We start from the raw sequence: 24,334 nt of genomic DNA on the forward strand, positions 1-24,334 counted from the left end.
TCTCCAAACATGACTGAAGCAGCTATCTAATAATTCCAGTAATCTCTAGATTGCATATCCATTCATCTGATCCGCTTGACCCTTGTGATGTGTAATGTAAAGGGCCAAACGAGGTGCAGCGTAGAATTTGTTGTGATTTGGACACGTGATCCGTAAAGCTCACGTTGAGTCGCCGACCACGACAACAACGGATTCTCCAGTTCAGGGTTCTGCGTACTGAGTCAAGTTTCACTGGACTTTGAATAAACAGGTGAACAGCTGTGTATGTGGAACAAGAGAATGTTTCCAGAGAGTGAAAAAAAAACGGGAGCGTCATCTAAGGACTAAAAACGTGTGAAGCCCTCTGCGTACCAAGCGGAAGAATCTCGGAACAATTGGTTTCTGTTTACATCTACTCTGACCACGGAAAATCCTTACAGTGTGAAGCAGCATAGCTTTGGGGCCTTCGGGGAGAAGCTGAATGACAAGAGGCGGACTGACCTTTACATTGAAACCTGAATCCTCCGTTTGAACCGAGAGACTAAACAGTGGGACCGGTGAGTGTAAGTGTGCGGACATGCAGCCCGGGCCGGCAGCTGCTGCCGCTCTGTGTGAGCCATCACCAGCCGGGGCGAGGGAGGGACGGAGGAAGGGGGCGGAAGAAGGGGTAAGCTACAAGGCCGATGATGGATGAGAGGTTCCATCGGTAATGATGGGCTTTCAGAGGCTCTCAGCCAGACAGGCCACAGGCCGGAGTGTGTGTAAACAGGTGAGGAAGGGAGGGAGGTCTACGAGGAGGCAACATCAGCTCTCGATATTCTGTCAATGTGCGATTCCCAGCGGAGGGGGGGGATTGGTGCTGCACACTTCTGTAAGCGGCAGCAGTTAGGTGCCTCGACAACAGCAATTTCAGAGTAATAATTGAGATCAAGACCGACCGGCCAAGAGCTTTCTTCTCTCCCTCTGAATCCTTCAGACCGTGAAACAGCACAAATCAATGAAAACCAAGAGGCAGAAAATGACTGAAGAAAAGCAGAGGCCATGAAACTGAGGAGCAGAAGGAGACTCCCTGATCCGAGATTGATTGACAGATATGGTTCAGAGTAAAAGGTCACAGTGTCTCCATGGCTGCCTGGCCGTGTCTTTGGTTACCTGCGACCTGCGTCCTCGGTCCACGTAGGTGCACACGGGGTTGTACGCCCCTGTCCCGCACACATACAGGTGGGTCCGGTTCCACGGCTCGATCAGACGGATGAAGTTTCCACACTCCCCCTGTGGGAGGGCAACACAAACACCCAGCAGGATTAGAGACTTGGATTTAAAAAAAGATGCTGAACATGAAAACCAATGAAATAAAATGGTTACATAATCCTAAAATGCCCCACTGCTTGTTAGTAACCCCTCTATCTGGCTTAAAACCGTCACATCTATCATTTCTGCTGCTGGCCCGCCTGTGTTTGGCAGCTCGGCTCCCTGGCTCGGAGCGTCGGCCTGGCCTGGGCTTCACACCAGACCACACTGTCGGAGGGAGAATGTTTCCAAACACCATATAACCATGTGGCAGGAACCGAGAGCAGCAGTGGATCTGAGCTGTCAAGTGTGTTTGCCGGGGGTTTGAGGGAAAGAGCCAATTCAATGTTCCGTCAGACTTGACAACTGAAAAACATTTTGGTTAAGGCATAATTACACTGCTGAGTGAAAATTTAGCCCTTTAGGAAGGATTTTATATCCAATTTGTGTTCTTTTTTTATTGTAGAAGATGACAAAGACGTGAAAATCTCAACGCTGATGTGGCTTAGTGAGAATTTCACTCATTTCAGTGCAAAGAATTCAGGCAGACAAAACAAGTTTTATAGAGGGAGGACAAAAGAGGCGGTGCTGGTGGAAACAGCTCAGTGCTTTCCGGGGTTGCAGCTTTCTAATCTCGATCTGTCCAACCAGCTGTCCGCCTCTGCCGCTACGCAATCCACCCGAATCAAAACTCCATCTACAAAAATGCACGGGCTTATGATATCTGCTCAGATTTGTCCGTCACGTCGGCTGCTAGTGACAGCTGGTGAAAAAGAAAGGATGTACCAAGGCATAAAAGAAAGAGGGGGGGTGAGCCACTTTGGCAGATCTTAGCTACACGACAGATGCACAAGTCAGAGGATGTGCGTGTGTGGGTGTGTGTTTATGCGTGTGGGCTCTGTGTGTATTATTCAGCGCCCCCCCCCACGGAGAGCACAGTGGGGATGATTGCCTTTGACCTCCTGCCTGAACCGACATCCCCTTTGAATTGCTTTTGAATTGTCATCGTCTGTCATTCCCTAAAGAGCGGCCCGCGCTGCCAGGACGTCTCGCAGGGGCCAATTTTATTTCTTATTTTAGTGATGAAATTTCAAACCCACCTTTAACACACACAAACACACACAAACACACACACACCCACCCACACCCTCAGACGCACACACACACACACACACACACACACGGAGGCTCGCACATGCACACGTGAACATACAGATGCCAATGCGACGTAGCCAGAGGCCCTGAGAGGCGCGGGTCACCAAACACGCATTAAATGAACATTCCAGTTGGATAAACAGCAGCCTGCACTCTCTACCAGCAGGGGAGGGCAGGGTTATTAGGAAGAGCCTCGTGCCCACGACCTCTGGCAGCACTCACCCCCCAACATGGAAGAGAGTGTGTGTGTGTGTGTGTGTGTGTGTGTGTGTGTGTGTGTGTGTGTGTGTGTGTGTGTGTGTGTGTGTGATCAAAATCAAACGATGAAAATCTGGTTCTAGTATGAATTTCAATGACGAGTTTCCGTCTCATCCTGGTGGGGACTCCGCCTTTGTCTGGATGTGTGAATGGTATTAACACTTCACACAGGCCTGTAGCTTCCCGTGGCAAGTCGGGACAACAAAGAAAAAAATATAATCATGGTGCAAAAATACATTTTAAATGACTTGAATATCCATTTATATATGTCATGTATGCGATGCCTAGGTTGGTGAGTGGAAGTCGTTTTTTTCAGATTTCAGGGACGGCGGCCGAGTGTCGCACGTTCCAGGCCCCCCCCCCCCCCCGCTCCAGTGTAATTGGTGGCAGCTGTGTGCACTCAGCAATCAGGGCGGCAGCGACAGTGAACGAGAGGCGAGGTTCAAAATGTCCTTCAATGACCCCGGTGCCACATTCACATCTGAAGTGGCCTCCGCGAGAAATATACAAGAAGAAAATCACAGTGGAGATGTTTTACACCAGGGCTTCAAGTACATGTTTCGGACGTGCAGCAGGTCACACTGGACGCAGGTTTACAGCCGCACTGGACTTTTACTGGTTCATCGTCCGGACTGGTTCTGAGAATTGCTCAAAAGATTTGTGTGAAAACATCCAGGAGGTCACCAGCAGGAGACCAGAGGGCCGCAACAGCATGCTTACTTTTACAAAGACCAATGTATCCATTGATTCATTGACTTGTTGATTTATTGTTCAGTCCATGTGATGGTAGAAGGCCGAGGGTAATATAGCCCTATAGCCTGACATGTCATCGTATTTAACAACCCAAAACCCAAATATAATCAGTTTAATTATGTAAACCATAAAGAAGCAGTAACAACTTATATAATATTATTAATATTGTTATATTTAAGGTTATTCTATTACTTTTATTATTTGTTTTAGGACAGCAGTAGTTAATTTTTATTAGAATCAAGTATTAGGGGAATATTGAATGAAACAAAAATCTGAAAGTTCGAGTCGTTCAATGAGAAATTTTTAATATTTCGAGGAAAATTCTAAAAGTTATGAAATAAGCAGCAAGGAGAACCCTGTGCTCGCTGCAGTATTTCTTTATTGGTGATGGTCCAAGTTCTTCATGTTAACGCAGGCAACAGGCCAAAGTCTGATACCATCTCTCTCCCCCCCCCCCCCCTTCACAATGAAGAGACACTGACACTTGTACTTGGTCTTAAATAAACATTCATTGCACAGTACATCTTCTAATTCTACATCACATTGTGTGAATACTTACATTAGTGTCTTTTCCTGACAACACACATTCAGTCTTTCTCTGCGGGACAACAGGCCAGTGGATCTGACAGAGAGAGAGAGAGAGAGAGAGAGGGGGGGGGGGGGGGGAATACCGGTTAGCTGTAAACTTGAGTTGAGCCGATCCAGTTCTGTTCTGTTTCTTTGTGGGACGTTTCTTACTATGAGCGGCTCCTTGTTGATGTCGTGCAGATCCAGAGAGAGGATGTAATCTTTGCTGCCCACATACATGCGGTCATGGTCCTCGTCCATGCGGAGGATACGATAGTCGGTCGAGTTCAGCAAAAAGGAGAAGTGGTGAGCAGTGCCAGTGGACTTCAGCTCTGCGTAAATAAGGCAGAAAAAGAGAGAGAGAGAGAGAGAGAGAGTGGGGGAAATAAATACTTTTGTTAGTGCTGTGAGACTCAAGTAGAAAAAAAACACACAAAATAAAACTGGGAACTGAGAAGCCACAGACAGTCACAGGAGATGTGTAGCAGATCATGTTTGGCCCAGAGATGCTCTTCTTTTTGCCAAAGTTCCTTCAACATGTCTGTGCTAGAGGGGCTCTTCTATGTTAATGATGCACCTACTATCAGACTCTGTTAAATCAATTAAAGAGGCCGTTCACTTTTCCTCCCAGCATCCCAGTTACAACCGGCAATTACGGGCTCATGGGCCGGCTCCATCAGGGAATGACAGACTTAACACAAGCAACGACACAACAAGTGAAACCAACCCTGTCTTCAAGAAATGATGTTTACATACAACTAAACTGTAGCAGGGAATACAGTGGAAATCTAATCTAAATTGGCAGGAGCCTATTGGGGTGAATGGTGGGAGTACACAGCTGATGAGCGTCTCACTGGTGACCAGGCTCCATATCGCATGTTCGAGTCCCATCTGCAGTTGGGTTAACGAAAGAGCTTTGGGTCAAGATTGGGAAAGGTTGCAATTCTTATTTAAATCATCATTAAATATTTAGCTTCGGTCGCTAGGGGTCTCTCAATGAAAACACTAACAAAAGACCTAGTTTGATGACATCGTGGAGCAGCGTGGGATCATGGGAGATGTTGTCTTCACAACCATTGCTGATGAAAATCTACCCGACACAACTCAGGAGCAAATCAGGTCAAAGGATGAGGTCAAGTATCAAACAGCAGTGAATAAACTTGATCCCTTACGAGTGGCCAATACAAACAGTAGAGGGAAAACACCGCTGACTAGCTAGCAGTGTGTCAAACACCATTTACACCGGAAGACATCAGAGACGAGCAAAACCGTGGGTAAAGTAGATATGATGCCATTAACAACCTTGAATACAATACTGGATTTCTCTGCTGGTGAAAATTGTTGGAAACATTTGGATACTGTAAGAACACAAGTCAACAAAATGTATAACAAAGGTGAAGCGAATTTTTGACATATTATATATTTAAGGAGACGGGACTCAGAGCTAAATGGCAATAGAAAAGCAGTGGATCGGTCATGACACCGGTAAAGAGTCATGTAGACTGAAGTACAACATGGCTTCTATTACAAAAAGGTCAGATGAAGATAATGTTCTGGACCTGAGAGTTTGACCCTGGACCTCATTCACATTTTTTCTCCCCAATTACATGGAGACGTGAAAGAGTTGATTTCCTTCATTATATCTCTAGTCGTCAGGTCAAGCCCCCCCCCCACGCGCTTAAAGTCTCACATCATACACAACGCTGCCGCTTCCTTTCCTCCGTATCAGTGCTTCCCAAACTATTTGGAAATCAAACAGCTCTCAGATGGCTCACATGCTGCTGAGGGCAATTCACTGGTGTGTGTGTGTGTGAGTGTAGGTTACACCCGGTGTGCGAGGGGAGATAAGTGGAGATCTGGTGTACAGAAAGCAGCTTTTTTCTCCCGGTCCTCCCATTACCTCCCGAGCTGTTAGCGAATCCGATAGGTCTCCCTCTTTCTCCTGCTCCCTCTCAAACTGCGCTTGGGAAAGTGGAGCTGGAGATGGTTAAGCCTGCACTTGTGCTGTTCTATTTACAGAGAAAACCGGGGTTCCTGATAGAGGACCTGTTCATGTTCCACTTCAACGGGACCAGACAAACAGCTCTACTGTTTTCTTTAACCGAGTCTGCGCGTCACTGACGAAGAGAAAGACTCGCTCCATCAGCTACAGCAGCTTCCCTCATCCAGGTGCGAACTTGTTGTTTTTACTCGGAATAAAAAGGCAGCACGATGTTTACCACCTGCACAGGACATGTTGAAATACTGACATGAATCCTCTGGCTGAAAGCTTCTGAGCCGCTGGTGAGCTGAGCTCCTTCCGGAGCTGTGAAATGCTGCTGTCACGGTGCAGCATCACGGCCCTCGGTGGAGTCGGTGGAGTGGATAAGGGAGTAAACAGGAATAGACGTGGCTGTCACCCATGTAATTCTCATAAGTTCCCTGCAGAATATTCTGTAAAGCTTGTTCCCACGCATGGACAGAAATGTGTCGTGGGTCCTGGTTTAATTTACCTTCAGTGGAGTCATATTGTGGTGAAATAATGGGATATTGTCTTGCAAAATGTTGTTGTGATCAGTTAAAATAAACGATTCCATGGAAACTTGTCTTAAAATCCAAGGAAATTTATCACAGCAGTTTATGTTTCACATTAAAGATCAAAATATTATTTTGTCAAATTAAACCCCATGTTGGGAACTATTTTTACCATTTATGGCTGTAGTTTTATTTTTAAACAGTGGTACTCAGATTCTATAAATATCTCTCTGTATAACATAATTCATCATCGGTGGCAGATTCTGCCATTTCTGGGCATGATTCAAACTGCCCAGCTTCACAAGAGGGATTCACAGGAAGTGATGCTTATTGAAGCTGCTTTGATTTGAAGGAGTTTCTTCTGTAATCAATCACATGCAACCACAGGCAGTGCAGTGAACCTGACCGAGGCTGAGAGAAAACGAACCAAGCCTGTCATGCATTTGGGGTTCTGTGTCCGAACCCGAGCCTGATGTTTTTCACTGATAAGGTTTTCAGCAAATGTTACTGAACTCAAAAAGCCCCAAAATAATTCCATTCACACTTTAATTTGCACTGCTATCAACTGTTATTGACTTTTTGACCTTTTTAAGATTAGAATTAGAATAGCATTGTGACGGATGCACACTCTGTGATCATTCAATTATCGTTATTAGTAGTAGTAATACTAAGCATTGTGAATTTCTCCTTGGTTTATAATAAAATCAGTAACTGTTTCACCTATGCAGCATGAAATCATGTCACCGTTGTTGGTATTTCTGACTTTTTTAATAAGAGAAGTTGATTTTTGTTGTATGGTTTGTACTGTAAACATATAAACAGTATTTTAAAGTAGCTGCTCAAGGAGATGTTGCTTTTATATCCATCTATAAATGATATTACCACACTGAACATGGATTTTGCCATATCAACCTGGCAGGACTAAACAGAGGACAAAGGGTGCAGGTGGTGACAGCCAGCCAGTGGAAGCTCATATTACGCACCTATGAGCGCAAATGCAAATTCGATGCATGGACATAAAGAAATGGAGAGCAACTTAAATCAGCGTACATCTTTTCTTTTTTTCTATACTTGTCTCCTCGTCAACCACTCAGCAGACTAGAAGCTCCTGTGGAACAACCACTTCAAACGATATTGGAGCTTCAGGGACAGTCACCAGCTGACATCCCACATTTATCACTCCTGCACTCATGGGGCATCTGAACGGGAGCATACTGGTGGTGACTGGCTGTCACACGTCTGACAGCGGCTAGGTCACCGCAAAGCTCAGGTAGCCTGGAGAGGCAGATAGACGAGACGCACCAGATGGACAGACAGACAGATAATCTTAACATTTAACATTAATCAAAAAACGTTATCAGTTACAGCTTCAAATGCCTGACAGCCCGTCATCTTTCTCTGTCTCTCTTCTAGTCTCAGTCTATCATTCAGAATCCCTGGATCGATATCTACCAGTTGTAGAGATGACCTTAAGAAATGACCATATTGATTTCACTGGGGCCACATGATGCATGAAGAAGTCAAACCAGCAAAGGGTCCAAAGAACCGTGAGCTGCAGGAGAGTTTTTTCAGTCTGAAGGGATTACTGTGCAGCATGCAATAATTACATTTCTTTAATGGCAGATCGCACAATTGAAAATGGAATAATTATCTTCTCACTTTAGAGAAGTGACATGGTTGGAATTATATTCAATTGTGGTTTGGACAACTTATCATTACAAAACCACCACTTGCAACACGGTTCAGTTTTATGTTCTCAAAAATTAAAATGGGAGACCACTGACAAATAACAGAAAAGATGTTTGGCGGGAAATAATGGAAAAGATGTCTGGGGCTGCGTGTGCTTGATGAAAATCATTTGATAAAGAAGAAAAGGAAACATCTTTTCATGGTGGTCTGCATTTTGATGATCACTGGTTATATTGTTCTGGTAATAAGAAGCCAGGTCTGGCCAAAAGAGGAGAAACCGTGTTGGTGACTGTCATGTGTGCACATGCTCATCACACCATCCCTATTATATGTGGTCCCATTCTGAAGCTATGTGCTCATGGTCCCAAACAAACCATTGGACTCATTCCAAAGCCCATATTAAACCATTATGAAGACTACAAGTCCCGTCGGCTAAAATATAATGGCTCTATCAAAGCTGTACTGTGAATTAACTCTATTCATCTTTCCATTTTAATCTGTGAAAATGAAGGAGCAATCTTGCACTCAGGAGAAATATTACATCTTTATGAGTTGAGACCTGCTAAAACACAATTCCTATGAAAAGATGCCTGTGGTGTGGTGAGATAAGGAGAAAGGTATGATAACAGTCCACCTCAAAGCAACTCCTGAGCCCCATTGTCAGCACAAATTCAGCTTCTCGGCAGCATTCCTGCCCGCTGCAGCTCAGCCCTAATTGCCCGTGAAGCCAATAAAAATGTAACAAAACAAATCATCGCCTTGACATCGTGTTCAACGGCAGAATTTACGACCCACTGGCAAATTCAGCGATGAGATGGCACAAGTGTCTGTCTTTAAAGACCGCAGGATCTGGTGTGTATGAACAAGTTTCCCAGCACGGTCTGACTAATCACCACCAGACATTGAGGCAGACAGAGCTATAACGTCTTCAGTCTCTAGTGTGAACGTAGAGTCGTCTGCAGTTTGTTGGAGACCCCTCTTTGTTGGATAAAAGCCAATCTGCCCCTACTACTCCCCCAGAATGTGAATGACATCTGCTGGTAAACCGAGCCTGTGGTCTGTCCACCTGTTGATGTGATCCCTCTGCACCGAGTGTCACTCTCTGCTCTGTTCTGCAGCCAAGGTATGCCGCCCTTCGGCCAGGCTTTGTAAAGCGGTGTGGTTTTCCTGGGTCAGATTTAAAGAAACATGGATGACCTCGGTTTTGTGTCTGTAAGAAGATGACGAAAGACGTAGCTCCCAGACAAGCCTGCTGCCATCAGCCTTGGAAATCTTCCCTTTCTTCCAGCCCATGTGGATATATGTGTGTGTGAGTGAAAAGGGAGGTGGTCGTGGGTGGGGGTGTGGTTTGAGGAAGCTGGCAGCAAAAAATCCCACATACCTGCCCAGGCATCCCCAGCATGCAGGCTGAATTCCCCCTGATCTACCGCTGTTCAGAGCAGAGGTGTGGCCACACCTTGCTGCAGCTTGTCTGCAGTCACGCGTGCACGGATGTGTCCTTAAAAGGATTTTGTGATATCCAACTATGCAACTTTTATTTTTAGAAAATATGTTTTTCTTTGCGGTGCAAGGTTTTCTTCTTTGCTAGTCTCACACAAAATGTCACTTCCATTCACCCTTGTGAACCCTTATTTCGTCATTTTGGTTGCTATTAGCAGCATGCAGTCACACTGCTTCCTAAATGTCAGGGCTTGCTCGATCTCCCATGATCTCTGATGGAGCACAGTGCAAGGTCGGACCACCATTTTTGACTGACGACCACAAATCTGACCAGGTTTCTCTTACCACTGTCAAGTTGAGTCTTAGAAAGCTGGGGGGGGGGGGATCTGACGTTGTAATAGGGCTTGTGCTGTATTTGTCTAACCCTCAGGCGAGCTCATAAAGGCAGCAGCTCAGACAACGCTCATTACTCATCTTTAGAATAATCGTAGGTCTCGTTCTAGACACTGACAAACCCGTGAGTATGAGTAACTCTTTGATTCGTCCATCTACAATAAATGCACAATCTAAAGGATTAAGTGTCTCTCAGAAAATCCCAAGTGCACGCTGAATATCTGAGGCCGGTGCACGTGTGTAACTGCACAGGACACAGAGGTCATTACAGAGACGAGCCTTATCAGCTCAACCTGTCTCCTCTTTGTGTTTGCCTCCGTTCACCACCTCATAATCAGCCTCCCGCCACTCACTGGGGCCACGACTATTGACTCGCTACACATGTCACTGGAACTGATTGCTGCTTACCTGTGCCTGTCAAGGAGAAATAATTGGCACCAGATTATGTCTTATCTATACCCTTCCGGATGCTGTCACTCAGACGCTCTTCATGCTCGTCTGCCACCAGTACCACTGTGTGTGTAGCCTAGGTGTGTGTGTGTGTGTGTGTATGTGTGCGCATAGAAAGAGAAGTCGAGCGCTCTGATCCACACATCAAATTAGGGACACCTGTCTCCTACTGCACAAATCAAGAGCAGGGAAAAATTGATTTGAGCAGTGAGTTCACTTCCTCGAGTAGAAATGAGAGATTATAACAAATCTATTTCTGCTGTTTTGGGATGACAGCAAAGGTTAATTGAAGCACGAGGGAGCAGAGGAGGCGCTCTGCTTCGACTGACAGAAAAGGTCAATTATCTAGTTTGTCTGGTCTGCAAAAGCCAACCTCCATCAAGTTCATGTTGTACTGTATGTAATCAGAAGAGGATACAGTGGGATTACATGCACAGAGGAGACGGACAAGACATGTGGCTCCTGCTCCGATGTAATGTCCTCTTTTCAAACCTTTTACACAGAGGGATGAACTACACTAAATTATTACTATTCATTTTCCAGAGATCCAGTCAAGGAACAAAGAAAAACTATCTGTAATGCTCAGCTGAAACCAATGCAATGCGCGTCCACGCTTTTTCCTCTACAAACACCACAGTGGACAGCTGCCCTCAATAGTTCTGCAGGGCCGCAGGTGAAAGGTCAAAGGGCACAAGGGGTCTGAGGTGAAAGCTCATGCTGGCCCCCTTACACACTTCAGCATAATCAGGATTATCTCTGGGGGGGTCAGGCAGGGTGCCTCCGCCAAGCTGGGTCAGGAGAGAGCAGGGTGGTCATGATGATACTGAGCTGGGATGGTTACAGAGAGGAGGAGAACAGGGAGAGATGGGAGATGACGTTCTGAGACATTTTGAATGGCAAGGACACTAGTGTAGGTGCAGCTAATTGAAAAAGATCACACACAATGAGCTAAAATCCAATATGTTCACTGTTGCTTCTTCACAAAGATCTTGGTGCTATAATTCGTTTTTTTTCTTTATGATAACAATTTATAACAGCGATACTTTTAACTATACTATTAGGATTTATCCTTTATTTTCTATTTACAATACATTATAGAAAAATTTAATTTACAATGAAAAGTGAGAAATCCATTCCAACATTATGCCGTTACATATAAAGCCCTGCTTTTCAGGAAATTACTTTGCCACACTCTCTTCCTCTAAATCACTAATCTCTGGATTTCAGAGAACATGAAAAAAAACACTGGTTGGTTCCTTACTTCGTTTACAAAATACAAAAAATCTTCCAAACACGGTCTGGTCCCGTGGCTGGCCGTTGTAAGCATAAGTGTTTATGTTCGTGCGTGTGTGTGTGTGTGTGTATGTGGGGATTTGGGTCGTGCAGATGCTGCAAGCTGCTGTAATGATGATGAAGCTGTGTTTGTTGATGTAGCCGTGCTGTCGCTTGCGGCGAGCTGGTCCGGGTGGCAGCGGCGGTCATTGGTGACACGTCAGGTTAGAGGGATTATGGCGAGGGCTGAATAATGAGACAGCGTTGGTGTGAATGGATGAAAAATCCTCCTCTCACCGGCTGACCTCTGACACGGCGCTCAGAACAAATACTCTCCCTCTCGCTCAGCTGCACTAACAAACACCCAGATGCACGGCGCTCTCTCACTTCATTCTTATTCATAGATTTCTCTTAATCCTCTGCTCGATTACGTTTGCTGAAATTTGCAATGCTCCTGTCGATAAATCCACTCATTTCTCTTCTGATTGTAGCCAGGAGTGAACAAAGCCCACTTTTACGAGTGCCCTCATGCTTTCCCGTGTATCAAGGTCATGGCCAGTGTGTTGCTAGCTGGGGGCAATAAGAGGGGGGTAATTAGGAGGTAAATTTAGAGAGACCATTAGATGCAAGTGTTGACTCAGAGTCCACTGGGGACAACAGCCACCTCTATCCTGTCTGGGTGTTCCACTCTCCGGTCCAGCAATGAGAATCCCCTCTATTCCCTGAGGTCATTTTTCACCCACAAACAGCAAATGGTGTGGTGGAGGAGTGAGAACGGAGGGAGGGGTCCCGGGGGGGGAAGAAAAGCCTGACAGCAAACGTAAGAACTTCCATTTATCAACGCAGGCAGGAGAGAGCCATGGAAACTCTGAGTCGAACTCATAGAGAGCTGCTCAGCAACTAACACAGAGAGGCTGAGCTCCCTGCACTGCTGCTGGAGGGGCAAAAAAAAAGATCCGCTCACAAAGGCTTTCCAATGTGTATTCTAATCAGGAGTTGGAGAGAGGACAAAACCCACTCACGAGATCTCAGACAAAAGCTTAGGTAAGAGCAGGAGTGAAGGGAGGAGACAGAAGCTCACAAAAGTCATGTTCAAGAAGGAATGAGCGAGCAGCATTCAGTATTTAGACAGACACCCTAAATCACAAGTTAAACAGACGCACATAAGTGGATTAAAAAAAGTTGTGTGTAACATTTTGACCACGTGTATCCCACTAATAATTCCTGAAATCTCAGTGTGTCTGTATGTAGCTCAAATATCTTGAGAACCGTTTGATTTTGTGACTTCACACTTTAGGGGCCTTATTATTTATTGATAGGGCCCCAAGGAAGTGCAGTGTTGAATTTGGTGCAATTTGGACATAAACCTTGAATTAACAGGCGACCAGCTGAACCTTCTCAACGTAAGTGATGATGTTGATCACGACAGCAGCGTATTCTGCGGTTTGTGCAGCAGCGGTGGTGCAGCTTCAGTATTCTGCGGAGTGGGATCTACAGCCAGTCTGAACTCCTGTGCAGTGGGGAGGGATGTAGCATTTGAGGTAGACACAAAGATGTGCTAATCAGGCAATGGTTGTCTTTTGAATGGGAGAAATCTGAATAACGTACTTAAATCCAGTGGACTCTCTGAGGCAGGAGTGCAGGACACTGAAATAGGTTGAGACATTGCTGTGCTTTCATGTGGAAGGGCTCCTCCAAGAAGCACCTGGGCACAAAAGGTTCAACTCCATCTGACAATGAAATGTGGCGACAGTTAAGACTCAAACTCTACCATATTAAAGAGGACAATATAAATACTTCCATCCTTTCAGTCATTTTCAATCAACCATTATTCATTTGCCAGTTTTGAATTAAAAGGCAACGGGATGAGCAAACCCAGATAATCAAAAAAAGGCTGCTTCTTCTGTTTTTCAAAATAAAAGTGGATTACCGCTCAGTGATGAGTGATGAGGAAACGCGTATCTTGGCATCATTAATCGCTTCCCTGTCCTGCATCAACCACTAGAGATTGTTTGAGCTTTTCCGCCACCCTTGCACACCATCCAGAACACTGAATGGATTCTTTACAGATGTTGTCGTGGCAGCTTGACATAAAAACTTCGAGCCTTCCCCCATATCCTAAATCTTCCTCTCTGTGCCGGATTAAAGCGATTTTGATTTATCACCCAGCTTCTTCCGACACCTTTACTTTCTCTTGGCTTGTCTGATCCTGCCGGCATCCACTGGCCTCCGTCTGCATACCAGTACATTGAGATAACACACGGCTGATTTTCTGTTGAATCCTTCAATCCTTTCTTTAGCACCCAGCATGGCACAGGTGGAAGAAGGAGGGTGATGGGGGATGATGTGCGAACGAATGAGGCATTTTTGCGGAAATTGTCAGCATCAAACCTCACCCATTAAAAGTATTTAACTCTGGCATGAAAAAGGAGTCAAGACACACTGAGACTCAGCAGTGATGCATTCATCCGAATGTTGTGCAAGCTTTAAGCCAATTCCTGTGAAAATTCCCACTTGCCTGCGGTTGTGCGGTTCCAGCAGCTTCCATTGTGCAAAGAGGACACGATGACACATTCAAACAAGGACCAATAACTATGACACAGCATGGCATTTCCTTGCTGCTTCCCAGCTAAAAAATGGCTTTCATGTTAATTTAATGTGTGATTCCGTCTCCTCTGTCCACACTCACCATGTGGTGCTTGTGTGAGCTATTCTCTCGAGAGAGACTTGAGCAGCCCACCTGGAGAGAGAGGGCAATTATTTGACCCCATTCAAGAGACAAAACTTTTTTTGTGTTTTGGAAGGTGGACTTTTGGCACTTGCACTAATTTCTAAAGTCAATGATCTCAGCTGGAGCTTTTGGATTAAATGTGCTAATTAAAAACCTGGAAATCATGGAAACTGCACTACACTGGTAAGGACATGACTATAATAGCCTTTTCCTGTATTACGGCATGAAAGAAGATGGTCATTTAGAGGTTTAAGCTGTTAATATAAACTCTACCTCGGTCCCAAATGACCGGACAGGGCTGCTAGTGGAGCTCCAGGGTCACCAGCATCATACTACAGACCACTAATGGGCTAGAACCAAAGACCCATCTGCCTCGGCGCGGTCAACATAATATTACATGCCCTGCTGCTGCACACACCCACTTGACCCCACGTCAGTGCGAGACAAAGACAGGGTCAGCCCCGACCAGGTACGTGTCGGCACAGATCGTGGGCCGAGCCTTGTGCACTAATTTACTGTGACAGGCAGGGGACAACCAGATAATGCTCAACAATCAGACGGCTGGTTGCTGAGCAGCACGGCGTGGACCTCAGATGGGGTGTTGAGGTTTTGGCCTGCAGCAAGGACCTGCTCTTTTGTCAGAAAGCCTTTGTGCTGTGTTAATGGCGAGTAGAGGCTTTGCCACAAAGGTTCAGAAAAGCATAACCATAAGACAGTGAGTCCTTTGTAACGCAGAAATTATGCCATTTTTAGATTTTCAGCTCTATGGATGACAATGGATGCTGTTCAGTCAATCGGTTGGTCCATCAATTTGGGGCAGAGTACTGCATAAGTTATCCCCTGACAAATGGTATAGATAATCATGATTCTGAGAGCATAACCTCTTGTGCTGGTGATCAACTTAATTTCTTTGTAGCGCCATCAACAGGTCAGTAATCAACACTTATCCCTTAATTATCTCAACATCAACAAGAATTGGACAGAGATTCATGGTTCCCAGAGGCTGTATACTAACTTTTGTAGCCCCCTGAATTTCCTCTCAACGTCCTTGTGACATTCACATTTGAATGTGAAGTATTTTCCTCGGACAGGTTTTTATTAGAGGAAGATCTTTATTCCATGCGTCTGATAAATATAATTAGACATATTTTGCCCTGAATTCACACACAAAAACAGACACACACACCATGCAGAATGGACGAGCTGTGGTGAAGTGGCATTGATTGAAAACTATATACATTATCATCAGATACATTTTAAGAAGAAGACCAGTCAAGTACTGTCATCAGGAGACTTTCCTACAGGCTAGCTTCTCCATATCCTCATGGAAAACATCCAATAAATAAAAAAATATTTGGTTCTGCCACTGACACAACATGCCACAGTTAATTTACACTTATAATGTTGAAGGTCAGAGATGTTTCAAAACACTTTCCCTGAAGAGAGGCTCTTTGCAAACAGATCAAACATACCATTCCTGTAGTAATCCATTCTATTAGAGGCCAACTATTCTATTGTGCAGCCGTGAACCAACAGATCAATATGGCATTGACCTCAGTGGAGGATTCTGAGGGTAATTACATTGGGAGCACGAACCCTGTATTTTCTGTCTTTAAAGGCACTGTAACCAAAGAAAACAAATCACCAGCAATATGCTTGGACAATTCTTGAGTGGATTCTCAAACAAAAACACGCACATTCCCTGACAAGTTATTACAGGTATCCCCAAAGCTGTTATTACTTGGGAGCAGTCCAAGAACAATATTATTTTTTCTTCCTATGGCCGCGATGAGCGGATTGAGGTCCACAAGTGTGAGACGTTTTTTTGCTAGAGTTTCATTTATTGGATTTAGGCCCATTGTTGGCTCAGGTTTATCAACAAATCTTCCCTGAACAAAAAAAAAAAAGTAGTTTTATCTGTGAGTCCTCTAGCACGTTTTTCTGCTTGTTTCGCAATCCACTCACCACCTTATTTTTTCAACTAGAGATGTTCTAATAGGTTCCAGCATCGAAAACGCATTCAATACTGCTGAAAAAGCCAGGTCCGGCATCGTTCAGTACGCAAATCTATGTACCGATTCGATACCACATCTTTAAGGTTTATCACCCTCAACCAGATACCCTGCACTGCCAATGGCAAGTACTGCTTTTAGAGCAGTTTAGATGACGATGTACTGTGGCGGTAGCTCATGCTAGATGGTCCCACATGTAACGCAGCTGCGTCCACCGTATGCTAGACTTCAGTTTCAATAGTGGTTCTAATGTTGCCAATTACAACACTTGCAACAGGCCAGACAGCACTGATAGCATCATCAGGAAGGGGAAAATGGCATCAGAACATCTTTTTCCAACAAACTGACACCATGTCTATATATGACACCATAATAGAGCATGTAGTACAGAACAAACTAATGTCCATACACATACACATGAAATCTGACAAACACATTCACACAAACAGATTTAATCCAAACATTTGACGGAAAGTTTAGTGAAAGGTTTGCAGCGGGAAAATGAGAATATATGGAGACCAAGGGGTGAGACTGTGCCGACTGGCTGCTTTGATTCACAGAACATCCACGTTAACAAGTCCATTTGGTGTCGGTCTTGTCTGCTTGACACACACGCGAGTAGATGAGTGGAGCAAACTAAAGTGGGGGATGATGACCGTCAGTCAAGGGCATTCAGCTCCTCTCAGCGGCTGTATGATGGATATGATGGGAATGGAGGGATTTGAAGCAAAGGGATAAGGGGCTGGAGAGGGGGGATGGTTGTCAGAAAGGAATGCAGACAATGGGACTGGTATGGACGGGTGTTGAAGTTTGTAGTTTGGTAACAAATTGAACCCGGAGTGACTGAATGAAAACCAAATAGGAAATCTAATTCTAGTTGCAAAGACCATCCATCATCACCACCTGCCTTGTTTCCATGTCAAAGGGTCTCTGTGAAGAATAATGATCTGACAAGGTGACAACGGAGATTATCCGAGGTGTGAAGGGAGACCTACATCGCCAAACAGGTGTTACATCGAAGTGTAATCTCATAAGGAAGCATTTTAGTCCACCTCAATGTCACCAGCACTGGAGGTAAGTTTGCAATATCAACTGAAAAGGACGCTCTCGTAATGATCTTGCCCAACACTAATGGCCTGCTAAATGAAAGGGCCTGAGTAAATAATTACAGGCTAAAAAAGACAATTTACATTCCAATAGGTTCAATTTGTCCTTTGAACACACAAGAAATGTCATTCAAGATGAAACATGTTGGCACCCATTACACTATTAATGGTTAATGTGAATTGTCCCACTCACTCTCTCATCTCAGCCTACCATTAAAGCCAAGTTAGGGCAGGTCAGTCAGAGTGACGGGCTGACAGACCCATAGATTACTGTCTAAATGTGTAATCCACAGCCTTTTTAACTCCCCTCGCTGACTGACGCAGTCGGCCCTCCCTTCTGAAACACCAGTGCTATTGGTCTGGCAGCTTTCATGTGTGATGGACAGATGGGACATCCTACTCCATGACCCCGTGGCCTTCTTCCACACCCGTGACCACAAGGGTCAGAATGCAGAGTGTCGCTTTTAAAGGGCAGCGGAGAGTGGATTTTGAATGGCTCTAGTTAGTGATATATTCATATAACTACCTCCCCGAAGGAATTTATTTTCACACACCAGTTGAGGCTCTGATCAACTTGGTGACCCCTGGGTGCATATATACATATAGTACCTCAGCTTTGCACTTTGTCTGAAGAAGGACTTGTGCCCAAAGTTTTGCCTAGGAGGTAATTCAAGTTTATTGGAGCCTCAACAGGTCTAGTCTTTGTCATCAAGTGCTTTGTTGGTTGGATTCTGTAGGATTTACCCCAAAACTACTGAACAGTTTTTCAGGACACTTGGTAGAAGGTTGGGACATGGGCACGGAAAGAAGTTGATGATTGTTGACATTTTTACAGATTTCCAAGGGAATTATTCATGGCATAAAATCATTCATCCGGTACAGAGCCAGATGGATAAAATCCTACAAAACAATGCAACATAACACGTCTACCCTAAACAAACCACATCAACATTCATTAAGTTAATACAACAGAAACAGATACTGCCCAGCAGGCATGAAATGGGCAAATAAGAATTCCCCCCTATCCAGATTATAGGTTTTATCAAATCACACGCACCAGGTTGAACAAAACTCTGCCCTCAAACAGAAACGTGGAATCAGAAAATGGCTGATTTCTCCGGCATGTTATTGTTGGCAGCTCTGCTCAGTGAGACTTAGTACGCACACAAGCAGAGATAGATAAGAACTGTTGACCGTTCCAGCATTTAAACAGCCCGGATGCAACACATTCAAAACCACAGCAGCGGCTCATAACGCGCTATTCATTTTTGCAGTGAGATCCAGCAATAAATAGTTATTTGGCTTTAGGCTCAACGAAAGCAACACGTCTGAACATCCAGGTGGGAGATGCTCGGTTCAACAAAAGAAATTGTAGCTGGAGGCACTTGTTTTGATTGGTGAATGAAAGACAGATATGTGGTATGAAGGGAAGGAGAGAAAAAAACAAAAACAGATGAGGAAGGGAAGAGGCCTTATCAGTCTGGAGGAAGACAACATGCGTGACAGTGGAAAATCTTGGTCACAGTTCCTCCATGCGTCCTCGCACAGGCTGTTGAGGGGGGCCAGTGATTGCACAGTGGAACGCGGAGGCTAAAAGAAAATCCTCTGATCCCACACTTTCATTCCTCGTCATAAATCAGTGCTTCAGCCTTCCGCTGTGCACTGATAAGACGACCAAGTGTCTGATCCACAGCAGAGAGAGAGAGAGAGAGAGAGAGAGAGAGAGAGAGAGAGAGCTTCTCTCTTTTCTTAGCAGCCTCTCACGCTCGATCGTGCACACACCCCGTCTCTGCTATCTGTTTTTCATTCATCAGATCTGAACGGCAGACACTTCTGCTCGAGGCGTGTTTGTTTGCAGCTTGGCCATCTTTTCTTCCAGCAGTATGGTTATGATCATCTGATGAACTGGTGAATCATTTGCAACGTTCACACAAGAAAGGAGTTCAGAGAGCAATTGATCCTCTTGAAATCATGCAAAAGGAAAAAAAAAAAATGTAACAGAGTCTGCAAGCATTGTGATAAAGAATTTCTTCAGGCAAACCAGGACGTTATCTCTCCAGCTGCTTCCTTATCTTAATGGCTTATATGTTACTTTGCAGATGGATGATTGAAATAGTCACTGTGTTTATTGCTAATTTGTGATATTTAGCACCACTGTTTAAGCTTTTTCATGGAATTACCCATTTTCTACCCTGAGTTGGACATTAAAAGACAGATTTAAATCACTCTGATCTATGTGTAACCTCATCGCACAAAAATTCAATAAAGTGAACTAATGCAGCTTAAACAGTGAAATAATACACTTTCCAGCTACTTAGGCATTGTGTTACATAATTTGTTGGCCCTGTGTATTGCAAATGTAATTTCACCATGAAAAAAATAAAAATCTGGTTTTAGGGGCGGTTATATGTTTGGGGTATTTAACTCTTCATCAACAAACTTTTGCATGGAACAAGGTTTCTGCATTTTTCTACAATCTAAATTTAAAACTTTTTAAAGACCATCATGAATAGAATTCAAGACCCCACGTGAAGTGTGACAGATATCCGACATACACTTCCCCATAACTGAAGATTTTGTATATAATAGGATTATGTAGCCTAGAGAATAACCTGTGATACTCTATGCTACCATACAAACTACAGGCAGAAACAGCAGGTTTCCATCTTTCCCACGGTCAACCCAACTGTACTGAGATAAATTGTGAACGGGTGTCAGTTCCACGCTGGTCCTATTGCAGCGTGCTAATATCTGTATAGTCAAGAAAAAACTACAACACACAGACATTACAAACGTGCGCATGTCGTCAGAACATTTCTCATAAAGCATTTTTTAAATCACAATGGAAATGGTGTTAAATTAAAGTTAAAACAATCCAATTCAACCTAAACATACTTTAAGACTTTGAGGCCTCAAATTCAGTTAATCCAATTTTAGACGTAGACCCTGATGGCAAAGATACATAGTGATGTTGGTCACGTTAGATATATTTCCCAAAAGCTGATGCTAGGCTAATCTGTGCAGCCAAAAAAAAGAAATAATGGCTTTTAGTGAAACATAGGAATGCAGTTAAATATCCCAGCATGCAGTGCAGTGTAGCAGCTAGAATCAGTGAAGTTCCGGTTGCTTTTATGGTGTAATTGGCTCACAGTGTATTGCAATGCTTTGTGACTAATTAATCATGCATAGCTGGTTTAATGGGACAGTGTAATCCGGCCACGGTAGTGAAAACAAAATTTCATGCTGTGTATGTGAATGACGTTAGTATAATCAAAGGCCTCGGAGTAATGAATTCTAAGCTTTTTATTCGTCCTAAATGTGATTACACTTGAACAAAGCATCATTTAGGCTGGAGATCTTCCCAAAGGCCAAAGACATTTTTTTTGTTTCCTCCGTTTGATTCTCGGCTGGGTCAACCACATTAAAACTAGATCTGTCAGCCGCGGAGAAGAAAAAGTTTGTGCCTTTGTATTAGTGCCAGGAGGTGAAGCTTCCTATGAGCTCTGTCTGAGGTCTTCCATCATTGTAGCGCAGCGAAGCACAAGGTTCCAGAGCACATCAATTCAGCGAACATGAAATCCTACAGCACATGAAAGTCCAGGATGATGGCCAAGCTCTGAGTGATGACTGTTTCAGCATCCGTGCCAAGAGGAGGAAAAGTGCAGGACGAGGAAGATGAGACGGAGAGGGAGAGAGAGAGAGAGCTAGGGAGAGAGGGAGAGAGGGAGGTAAAGGACAGACTGATGCTTTGAGCGTTAGTGCCGTGCTAGTGTTGTATGCCACTCCCCCTCCGCTTCCCCGGGGGACATGAATGAAGTAAATGAATGATGGACCCAGCCCACACAAACGCCTCTCTTCTATTGAGTCCAAGCAGCCCATTCACCGGGATGAGTGAGGCGTCGACACCAACAACAACAAAAACAACAGCAACATAGGAGGCCCTTGCTCCCATTTCTCATGCATACATATGTATGCAGTCACACGGACAAACACGGACCCACACACACACACATATGGCACAGATACCTCGGACACTATGGCCAACATAGCATCAGGGACACCTAGAGAGGGTTCCTGAGAACAGGGCTGACTAACAAAGCTTGGAGGCAAAGGGGCGTGCATGGGGCAGGCATGGAGAAAATCTTGGCATCACGTCAATGCATCCGTCACAATGATGGCGGATGAGAGGCCATCTCCTCCCCTCCACAATCAGCACATTATCAGGGAGCCCATCAGTGCATGAGCGCAGAAAACAAGGCCTGGAAACCTCATGTTCCACCACATTCTACGCCTTCCTTCCTCCTCCGCTCGGCTTTTCCTCTGTTGTTCTTCCAGGATGAGACTGGTTCAGCGGGTGCTCGCCCACACAGGGGTGATCTCACTCAGAGATCTGACCTTCAAACTTAGGCGGCGCTTGCCGAAAAGCCACAGCAGCTAATGGAACTTGGGGGAATAAAAATCCGATTGAAACGAGATTAATCTGACAAGGAGGGCTTTGCTATTTACCAATCGTTTACATCTCAATCCTTGAAGGTGGGCTTGGTAATGATGTTAGCATCTGACTCGGGCTCAGTTTTCACCAATTACACATCCTGCAAGGAGAATGTATGAAGAGCGTTTGAAAGTGGGAGAGAGAGCTGGTAGCTGAGGCTGGAGGAGAAGGAGGGAATGTTTCTGCTTTTTTAATCCAATAGTGAAACACAACTAATGCAACCTCCCACAGGATCATGGTCAGACTCAACCACAGGCCTCGTTTCTCCCATAATCACAGAGACAGCGCCCTGGTCCTCGTCCAAAGTATGCACACACATAGAGGCTCCATAGACTTCCAGTCTGAATATCACACACCTGAAACATCTCATTGCTTGAGGTTGCCCAGCTTCTGCCTTAAAACTATTTTCACTTGAGGAAAGGACGCACTTCCCATAAAGCATTGCCAAACTGGCAGAGAGCAGGAGACTTTGATCATATGAACACTCCGCAAGAGGAAATAGTTTGTACTCTGGCTTCACATCATTTTGTATCGTCGGTGAAAGGACCCGAGGTTCACAATGCACTTTGGACTGTGCTCCAAATGTCCTCCTGTGCCAAATCACTTGAAACACTCCCTCTAAGGAGACTGGTGTGACAATATGCAAGTGTGAATAAAGACTATGCACTTTTCATTGAACTAAACATTGGACCTCGTAGTGCGAGGTTACAGCCGGGGCAGCGGCACTGGAGATGAACTGTGGAGGCACTCCGGAGCAAGTCACCAGCTGAGGTAAACCATCGCAACTGACACTCATACGCCGCTAATGGGAAACAGACGCACAATTTGTCCGTGCAGCATATATCTGCCTTTGTGCACCCACACTCCTCTCCTCCTTCTCGAATCCCACCATCCATCCATGCTCTCCACCAGATAGCAAACCTGACACTGATGCCCTGTAGTCCATTAGCTCTCTCAGAGCCCCCGTCTGGGGCTGCTCGATTGCTTCACATTTCCATCCACTCAGCCTATATCTTCCTGACAGTCACTTCTGCTCTCGCACCCCTTATCTGAGTCTGTGTTTTCCTCCTCTCCTCCTGGATGTTTGAGCTCCTGGGGTTCAACATGTCAGTCTGAGTCCACAGGGGGGACTAAAACTCACATATAGCATCACTGTGACGGCGCTGCAGAAAATCACCTTGGACACATGATATAAACTATCCCTCTGCTCCAGGACGTCTCCTCTAGTGCAGACACACCTGTTATCACTGAAGGGACGGTCCAACTGTTGTCCTCCCCTAACCCAAAACAGTTCCAAAACACAGTCTGAAACCAATATCAGTTACAATGACGTGAAACAGATGCAGGCACCAAATTGCTCCATTCTATGCAATCGGAGTGTTCTGGAACGTTGCTTTAATAAATCTTAAATGACTGATGATCAAATTTATTGTTTACTGAGATACTGCAGATAAACAAACTGCAAACCCGTTTCTGGAGATTAACGCCGTGGCTTGATCCTATTTACTAAACTGCTTTGTGGTTGCTTTAATGTTGTAATCTCAAATAAATCATGTCTTCATCACTCCCAGATGACCTCTGAAAACACTACAAACCAAAAAGTATTTGGAGATAGAAATTCTCATTAAATATATTAGGGCTGAATCTTATGATTATTATGATCAGTGAGATATTTGATTTCTGTGTATATACTGAACACCAGAAAAAAGTGACAACTGCCCTGAGAACAACAGCAAACCCCGACATTTGAGAAGCAGTAAACAACAGATGTGTATTTCTGCTTGATAAGTGGATCTATTGATTACTAAGTAATATGGTTATTTATAATTTATGGTCAGTTAAGGTTTTTTTCAAATTCACAAGTGGCACAGAGTCAGGGTTAGTTGAATCCAAATCATTGAGTTGGAAGTTAAATAATATCTTTTTCTTTTCTTCATAAAAGCTGTGGAAGAAAGAATTGAAATTGTTTATTTATTCATTAATTTTCTATTTTTCAATGAAACAATTGAAGGATTTATAGTTCAAACTTGAAAATATCACCTCTTTGTTGCCAAACAGGTTCAAAATCAAAGGTTGTTCTCAGGGTCCCATTTACATTGAATGCAAACACACACTTACACGTTTATAAATGCAACCATATATGACAGAATGTGTCCAAAGTGGTTTCCCACCCTCAGGGTTCAAAATGGCCGTCACACGGGGGGAGGTCAATGGCACTGCAGTAACAAGATCC

The 24,334-nt window shown here is 44.5% G+C and overlaps 1 protein-coding gene across 1 annotated transcript in view; it reads right to left on the minus strand.

The window, feature by feature from the left end:
* The window catches only part of sema3fa (sema domain, immunoglobulin domain (Ig), short basic domain, secreted, (semaphorin) 3Fa), a 49,724-nt gene that overhangs the window by 15,733 nt on the left and 9,657 nt on the right, over positions 1-24,334 (minus strand). The window contains exons 3-5 of the mRNA XM_053446094.1: positions 4,174-4,334; positions 3,995-4,057; positions 1,132-1,251 (exon numbers count right to left, since the gene is read on the minus strand). Coding sequence (XP_053302069.1) covers positions 1,132-1,251; positions 3,995-4,057; positions 4,174-4,334 — 344 coding nt within the window. The remainder of the gene's footprint in view (positions 1-1,131; positions 1,252-3,994; positions 4,058-4,173; positions 4,335-24,334) is intronic.

This window comes from Pleuronectes platessa, chromosome 2 (assembly GCF_947347685.1).
Source record: "Pleuronectes platessa chromosome 2, fPlePla1.1, whole genome shotgun sequence".
In the NCBI taxonomy this organism is placed as follows: domain Eukaryota; kingdom Metazoa; phylum Chordata; class Actinopteri; order Pleuronectiformes; family Pleuronectidae; genus Pleuronectes; species Pleuronectes platessa.